General features: G+C 37.7%; 1 protein-coding gene across 1 annotated transcript; it reads right to left on the bottom strand.

Annotated features, from left to right (window-relative positions):
• Positions 1–6386: 6386 nt before the first annotated feature.
• LOC112010508 (uncharacterized) lies at positions 6387–7809 on the bottom strand. The gene is made up of 3 exons (XM_065782870.1): positions 7639–7809; positions 6730–6889; positions 6387–6498 (listed from the first exon to the last, which is right to left on the bottom strand). The coding sequence occupies exons 2-3, from the start codon at positions 6880–6882 to the stop codon at positions 6406–6408; spliced, it is 246 nt and encodes an 81-aa protein (XP_065638942.1). The 5' UTR covers positions 6883–6889; positions 7639–7809; the 3' UTR covers positions 6387–6405.
• Positions 7810–9238: the final 1429 nt, after the last annotated feature.

Below are 9238 nucleotides of genomic sequence, written 5' to 3'. Positions count from 1 at the left end.
AAACTAAAAAATATATATTTTTGTTTGTAACAAATTTAAAGTGTTAACTTTTTAGTGCCTAATGTATTTAATAGATTGATGATGTGTCAATTTTTAGTTTGTTCAAATATTTTTTTAAATGTATAATAAGGAATTTAAATTGTGATTTTCTTAAGGAAGGAAAGTAAATAATATCATTAAATTTCACAAGACTCTAGATTTGACAATGTTATTTTTAAGGGACAAAAAATAATGACTTTCAGAGTTTGACAATGTTATTTTTAAGGGACAAAAAATAATGACTTTCTTTTGTTGAGACAAAAATGATGAATTTAACCTCTTCATGATTTAGAATAACTCATAAAGTAAATATTTAAGGCAAAAACACCATTCTGGTCCCTACATTTTAGAGTTACAGTTAATTTAGTTCCTACATTTTGGTAGCAGTCAATTTAGTCCTACATTTTGGTAGCAGTCAATTTAGTCCTTACTATTTTTAATTTGCAATCAATTTGGTCTCTATCATTAACTCACTAACGGAAAATACTTATGAGACAAACGGTGTACACAGTTGGCACATTTAATGCTAACGTGGCAAAAAAAATATCTATAAAAATTCCACATCAACATTAAATTTCAATTTATAATTTTAAAGATTAAAAAATAAAAGAATCTCAAATTTTCTTTGCATTTTCATGCACTTTCTCAACAACCAAACACAAAAATACAAAAATCAAATTTGATAAATCTAACTGGTTTTTTTTTTTTTTTAGCTATTACACAATCAGTCAATACATCAACACAAACACTCATTTCTTACGCCACACCACAACATTCATAACCCATTAAACCTGTTGCTTGTCCATATCACAATCTCAATCACAAATGAAAACAACCAAAACTATAGCCAACAACCCACACTTCTTAAATCACCAAACCAACCCCAGTTTGTTAATCTTGAACCCACATGTCTCCTTAGTTTACCAAGTTGAAGAGAGATAGAAAAAGCTTAGGATTTGGAAATTGGGTTATAGGTTTTCTAATTGAATTCACTGGTGTTGCGTTCAGCCACCGCCAGCCACACCGTGCCACCAACCGAAGCTCCACCTCATGCCACTATTGCTGATTTGCCTTTGCGTGAGTTTGGTGTTTTGAATTGGGTTTTTGGGGTTTTGATTTTGGTTTTGTTTAGAAATTTGGCCACCCTCACAATTTGGGATTTGTCCCCATCAAAGCCATTGGATTGGACTTAACACAAAGACACCAACTTGACTCATTCTAAGTTTGTTCTTTTTTTCTTTCTGTTTGGTTATCGGGAAAATTTGATAAATCTTTTCGTGTTCTAAAATTTCATGTTCTTATTGGTTATTTATGATCTGCATATTTCTCAATTGTATAGAGGTTTTGTTGAATGTTTTTGTGAATTCAGTGATTTAAGATAGAAAATCAAGAAAGTGCTTTGTGATTGACTGTTAAGAAAATCTAAATCAAAGCCATTGGATTGGACTCAACACAAAGACACCAACTTGACTCATTCTAGGTTTGTTCTTTTTTTCTTTCTGTTTGGTTATCGGGAAAATTTGCTAAATCTTTTTGTGTTCTAAAATTTCATGTTCTTATTGGTTATTTATGATCTGCATATTTCTCAATTGTATAAAGGTGAGATGCTGTTGAATGTTTTTGTGAATTCAGTGATTTAAGATAGAAAATCAAGAAAGTGTTTTGTGATTGACTGTTAAGAAAATCTAGGATTGCAATTTTTTTTTTCATTTTAAAAATTGCGAAATAAAAATAAAAATTAGTTTTTTTTTTAATTAAATGCTAATATGGCATTTAAAAATATTTATTAAATATTATTTTGATTATTTTATTTGCCACATTAGCATTAAATGCACTAACTATGCACACCGTTTGGAACGTAAGCATTTCCATTAGTGAGTTAATGGTAGGAAATAAATTGATTGCAAGTTGAAATAGTAGGGATCAAATTGACCGCTACCAAAATATAGGGACTAAATTGACACTGACCCTAAAATGTAAGGACAAATGGTGTTTTCACCAATATTTAATTTATTGAGATTGTAAATAAAGTAAATATTAAGGATAACACTCATAAGTATAATAGTGTATGGCGTTTGGTATGGGGTAATATTTTAAAATTTCCAGAAATGTTAAAAGATTCCTATGTTTGGTTGCAAATCATACAAGAGAATCAGATGCTAAGGGTATCTAGATTCCCACATAACCCCCTTCTTTTAGGAATGTGGATTCTCTTTGAAACAAGTAGGTATCCAAATTCTTAAGCTTAAAAAAATTACATTTGTTATAAATTGACAATTTTATTATTTTTCACTTATCATTTAACCAATGGAGATAAAACATACTTATAAAAAAAAATGAAATAAAACATAAAACAAATCATTAATATCTATTCCTTTATTTTTATCTCTTTCCACCACAACAATATAAATGCTAAATAAAATAAAATATTTATATCTCTTATTTGGGATTAGTTAGCTAAAATAAAATAAAATATTTATTTTTATTAATAAAACATGATGTTGTGATTTTCATAAAGAACAAGAATTTAAATAGTTATTTTTGTATTATACATGTTGTGGGTACCTAAGGACTGGGGAGGAAGACGTAGGGTCAAACTACCGAGCCAAGGCCCGAAGAGGAATAGGAAAGGCTAGTGTACAGAGTTGAGTGCAACATTAGCAGGGGCTCGAGGAACAGTGATGCCCGAGGAAAGAGTCAGATCGACTGAAGTACCACGCAAACACTGAAGGAGGTAGAGGTTAGTGGCGGACATGAAGCCGCCAAGGCTGTGGCTGCCTGTCACATCCATAATAAATGGTGTACATTAGTTTTGTCAGCCGCATTAAATGAAGAAGTGACCTGAACAGTGTTGGCCACAGCTACAACAACTACCGCTACCACTTGCTGCAAAGAGAGAGAGAAGGCGACAAGTGTTGGAAAGGGGCAAAAGGTAGACAGAGATGAACAGAGAGGATGAAATGAGGATGGGCTATATAAAGAAATGGGGGGATAGATGGGGAGAGAGGAGGAGGTTTTATTCTTGTTGTGCTATTCCATCTCTTACAAATCTTATTGGCTTGGACCAAATTCAAGAAAATCGGTCCACTATATTCTGTGGGCCATTGTATCACAGCCTTTTTGGTCCTTACAATTGGCACCGTTTGTGGGAACAGCAAGCGCTAACGGATCTGCATCAGGTATTCATGGCAAACAAAGGTCAAGGAGAGGGAGGGTCAATTGGTTTCTAGAGGGAAAGCCCCTTTGTTAACCTAGAGCGTAGGAGGAATAGGAGGCAGGCCCCCAGTGCGACGGGAGGGTCGCATCGAACTGGGCGTGCTAAGTGGAATCGCCCCCAGACTGAGAATCAAGCCTCACGTGAGCAAGAGATGCTAGCGTTACAATGAGAGGTTGATCAATGGCATAGGAAGTTGAGGCGAAGGAAGCGTGGCAGGAGGAGCTTGTCCTTCGCATCGAGTGAGGACTCACGGGGGAGCCGGGACTGAACCTACTAGCGCAGGTCCAGAACCCCACCCAGTGAAACCTACTCAGCCTCCTCTTGTGGGGATGGGCCGGAGAAGGACAACCGTAGGCATGAAAGGGGACCCTCCCATCACACTAGGGGAAACGATGCCATGAGCAAGGCCTTGTGACAAATCTCCAAGTCTCATTTCGCCAAGAGGATTGACAAGGCTAAGCTCCCTCATCGTTTCTCCCAGCCAACGTTCACCTTGTATAACGGAAGGACGGACCCCGTAGAGCATGTCGGTCACTTTAATTAGAAGATGGCCTTCCATAATGGCAACGAAGCACTCATGTGCAAGGTCTTCCCTTCCAGCCTCGGACTTGTTACCATGTGTTGGTTCGATGTGCTGGATGAAGGGTCAATAAGGTCCTTTAAAGAGCTGACCATGGCATTTGGGGCTAGGTTTATAACCTGTAGCAAAGCCCCCAAACCATTGGATGCCCTTCTATCCATGGCCATGAGAGAAGGGGAGACCCTTAAGACCTATTCAGACCAGTATTAGGAGATCTACAATGAGGTGGACGGGGATTTCAAAGGCGTGGTAGTGAGAACCTTCAAAGTCGGCCTCCCGACAGAACATGACTTGAGGAAATCGCTGACGATGAAATCCTACTCAAACATGCACCAGCTCATGGATCGCATAGAAACGTACATCCATAATAAATGGTGTACATTAGTTTTGTCAGCCGCATTAAATGAAGAAGTGACCTGAACAGTGTTGGCCACAGCTACAACAACTACCGCTACCACTTGCTGCAAAGAGAGAGAGAAGGCGACAAGTGTTGGAAAGGGGCAAAAGGTAGACAGAGATGAACAGAGAGGATGAAATGAGGATGGGCTATATAAAGAAATGGGGGGATAGATGGGGAGAGAGGAGGAGGTTTTATTCTTGTTGTGCTATTCCATCTCTTACAAATCTTATTGGCTTGGACCAAATTCAAGAAAATCGGTCCACTATATTCTGTGGGCCATTGTATCACAGCCTTTTTGGTCCTTACAATTGGCACCGTTTGTGGGAACAGCAAGCGCTAACGGATCTGCATCAGGTATTCATGGCAAACAAAGGTCAAGGAGAGGGAGGGTCAATTGGTTTCTAGAGGGAAAGCCCCTTTGTTAACCTAGAGCGTAGGAGGAATAGGAGGCAGGCCCCCAGTGCGACGGGAGGGTCGCATCGAACTGGGCGTGCTAAGTGGAATCGCCCCCAGACTGAGAATCAAGCCTCACGTGAGCAAGAGATGCTAGCGTTACAATGAGAGGTTGATCAATGGCATAGGAAGTTGAGGCAAAGGAAGCGTGGCAGGAGGAGCTTGTCCTTCGCATCGAGTGAGGACTCACGGGGGAGCCGGGACTGAACCTACTAGCGCAGGTCCAGAACCCCACCCAGTGAAACCTACTCAGCCTCCTCTTGTGGGGATGGGCCGGAGAAGGACAACCGTAGGCATGAAAGGGGACCCTCCCATCACACTAGGGGAAACGATGCCATGAGCAAGGCCTTGTGACAAATCTCCAAGTCTCATTTCGCCAAGAGGATTGACAAGGCTAAGCTCCCTCATCGTTTCTCCCAGCCAACGTTCACCTTGTATAACGGAAGGACGGACCCCGTAGAGCATGTCGGTCACTTTAATTAGAAGATGGTCTTCCATAATGGCAACGAAGCACTCATGTGCAAGGTCTTCCCTTCCAGCCTCGGACTTGTTACCATGTGTTGGTTCGATGTGCTGGATGAAGGGTCAATAAGGTCCTTTAAAGAGCTGACCATGGCATTTGGGGCTAGGTTTATAACCTGTAGCAAAGCCCCCAGACCATTGGATGCCCTTCTATCCATGGCCATGAGAGAAGGGGAGACCCTTAAGACCTATTCAGACCAGTATTAGGAGATCTACAATGAGGTGGACGGGGATTTCAAAGGCGTGGTAGTGAGAACCTTCAAAGTCGGCCTCCCGACAGAACATGACTTGAGGAAATCGCTGACGATGAAATCCTACTCAAACATGCACCAGCTCATGGATCGCATAGAAACGTACATTTAGATCACTTCTCCCCGATTCAATAAACTCTATATTTGGCCCTCACTATAAGTTGGCACTTGGAACCTCCAAGTTGCAGTAACTTACTAATGAATAGGCTTCTAAGGTGCATCTACAACAAGGATACTTAGTTCCGGGGATATAGATAAAAATGTTCTTTAGTAGCCTAAATACATGTCTCCTTCAAGCATATAAGCATGATAAGTAATTCAGATTACTTCAAGTTTTTAACTAAAGTCTAAAACAATAAAACTTCATTAAGAAAGCTATCTAGAACCACAATCCTTTCAAGTTGGTGCCTTTCAGACACAGCCCAATCCCTTTAACCAGTTTAAATGATCTTGTACAGAAAATGCAGAGAATAAATGAGAAACAAACAGAAACATTCAACAGGTTAAACGTAATACACAGAGAGCCTGTGGGAAAAAAAGATTGATACATTACATCTCATGCTTGGCTAATCATTGTATTAGAATAATGATTAAATGATTAAATTCATCATTTCCTAGTAGCTTAAACTTTTGGAAGAATTGATAATTTAACATCATATCATAGCAAGTGGTCCTGAATCCAAACCCCATTTCCACTTTACTTCCCATTTAAAAAGTTAAAATTCTCACGTGTTAGGCCCCACTTATTAATGAGGAGTCTGAGTCCATGTGCGAGGGAAGTATAAAAATAACAGTTAAATGATTAAATTCACCATTTCTTAATAGTTTAAACTTTAAGACAATTGGCAATTTATCATATAGCTCTTACTTTTTACACTTCTTATTGTTTGTCACCCAATAACATTATCTATACATCACTCAAATTCTCTAAAGCAACACACTTTCAGTTATACATGCATACCTTCTTAGCATCGATTTGAAGCAAGTACAAATCCACCTTAGTGTTCAGGAAAAAGTTCTGTAATGTTGCTTGAACCTGCAGATAAATCGCTACATCAGTTTCAGCTGCAAAGCAAAATAGCATTAGTTAAAAGTAACAGCAAATTAACCACCGGAATTCTTGAGAATGAACCAACTGGGGACTGATTAAAGAATCTTTCTTTCACTCTGCTCTGATTCTCTCCAATAAACAAACAGAGAAAACTGATATATAAACGAAATGAAGCCCTTTCTAGGAAAAGAATATTAGTGAGTGGTGTAAGAAAACCTGATGGAGATTACTGAGATGAATGAAACCAGAAGACTTGTCAAGTTCTCCACCAAAGACAGATCCATTTTTTTGCAACTCTTCCCACTCATTAGCGGTACTGATCCTGTACACAAACTCTTCTGCTTTGCTCACCCCATCTTCTGAATCCATTAGAATGCTACAGATAGTAATTGGGGAGACCAGTTTAATTATCTTTTTGAAGCCATACAAATTCTAACCCTTTCATTCTCTTTTTATAATATGAAATATCAAAGAATGCATTTTGACACATCCACAAAACATTCTAAATTCAACTGGGGAAAAAAACAAGGAACCAAATTCCAGTTTAATTTGATGATAATGCCAATAAGCTCTAGCTCAAACGAAACCTTGTAAGACTCAACACCTACCAGGTGCTTGCGTAACTTACCAATAAAAAAAGTTCAATTTGATAATAATATACAAAATCAAATTTGAAATATTGTGACTACTAAGCATAAAAGGGCTTTCCAACTTGTGTTGAATACAAAATAGAAACACTAGGAATAGTTGTTAACCTCAATTGCTCCATGAATATGTTGTACCAAATACCAAATAAAAAGGTCTACTGTAAACTGTGATGGCCGAAGCTAAGCCGATTCTATTTCTCTGATTCTCTCTCTCTCTCGGTGTCTCTCTTTTTTCCGTTTTTTTCAACCCAAATGATAGAAAAGACCAAATTCCAACAAACCCAATTCCTCAAAACGTTCTACAAATTAATCTCAAACACATTTTTGCATGGGTTCAACGTCAATCAAGTATCAGTAACACAATTTCAATTCGTCTAATTAGAACATACAGTACATATACTCCTATCTAAGTTGTACGTATCACATTGAGATTGAAGTATAGGGAGGACGTTAAAGAGAGGGAGGGAGAGAAGAGAACCTGATGGATGGAGATTGGTGATATGGGATGAACTATGAATCCTGTTTTCTCTGCCACTTCTGTTAACACCAACTCTTTGGGGGCTTCACTGTTCACCCTCTTGCTTTTTTGTCATCTATTTTTAATGGTGAATGGAGATTGAGATTGGCCCAATTTATGGTCAACGGCTATCAGCCAGGCGTGCTTCTTTTTCTTTTATTTATTTATTTATTCACTCTTTATTATACCTTGTTAGAGCATTCTTATAGAGACTTGTAAAATATTTAGCATTTACTCTTTTAAAACCCATTTTTATAACATATAACATACCACTTTATAATACAACCTATATCAAAACTTCTATTTTTGACCATTTCATTTAAATAATATTTCTTTATTATTTTTCAATAATTTTTTATTTTCCTCTCTCTCCTCTATCTCTCTCTTTCTCATAGCACCGTCGGCACCACACTACCACCCACCCACCACCCATACCCATCCAAAACCAAATCACAAACCCACTAAAATATGCCCAAATTGGAACCCCTGTACAAACCCACAACTTGCAAATCGAAACCCAAGGCATGAGAGAGAGATAATCATAAATCTGAACCGGTGAGGGCGAGTGGAAGAGCGAATTGGAGGCAGCGGCCAAAGAGTATAAAGATCGGCGATGAGCTAGCGACATTGCAAACAGAGTAAAGAGATCGAGTGACTGACAGCAGAGAGATTGACGACGAGCAAAAACCGGTGACGAGCACAACAAGCCATGAACCATGGAGAGAGAAGAAAGAACAAAGAACAGAGATGAGAAGTGAGAGAAGAAAGAAAATGAGAAATGAAAGAGTCGTTGGTGAATAAAAAACCATTTTTTATTTTACAATATAACTACAGTGCGCTCTCAAAAATGAGAGTGCACTGTAGTAAGATTGTAAATTTTATACAATATAGCAGTTTTGATGGAGGGTATGTTTTGGGGTTCAGCTGCTAAAAAATAAGATTTTTAGCATATAGGAGCCTTAATGAGGATGCTCTTAGATGGCATTTGGTACGGGATCCGTGGCATCCAAATTATTTTGAAAGGGGATGTCTTGCATCTGAATGTCATGAAATGTAACTATTTTTATATTTAGTTTATTTATAAGAATTTTTAAAGAATTATTTATTTTTCTCATACTATTCTTGGATTTATAAACCCAATATCAATTTTTTTTTAATTTTCCTCTAAATAAATAATAACAAACAAAATATAAACTATAAATTAAGACAAATTCATTAAATCGAACATTTCAAAATGACATGTGTAAGGACCAAAAAGGCTGTGATACAATGGCCCACAGAATATGGTGGACCCAATTTTCTTGAATTTGGTCCAAGTCAATAAGATTTGTAAGAGATGGAATATCACAACAAGCATAGAACCTCCTCCAACCTCTTGTACGTTTCTATGCGATCCATGAGNTTGAGACTCCCAAAATTGAAACAAAAAATAGCAAATATTTTCCTATTTAGGGATCTATTGTTCTTGATGAAAATTTATATTCATATAATTATTTGGAATTATTAGAAACGCTAATGGAAATATGGTACAAATATTCAAATTATGAAATGAAAAAGTCAA

The sequence above is a fragment of the Quercus suber genome, unplaced genomic scaffold, assembly GCF_002906115.3.
Source record: "Quercus suber isolate HL8 unplaced genomic scaffold, Cork oak 2.0 scaffold_318, whole genome shotgun sequence".
Lineage (NCBI taxonomy): Eukaryota > Viridiplantae > Streptophyta > Magnoliopsida > Fagales > Fagaceae > Quercus > Quercus suber.
Note: the sequence above shows the minus strand (reverse complement) of the source record. Positions and strands in the feature narration are given on the sequence as shown.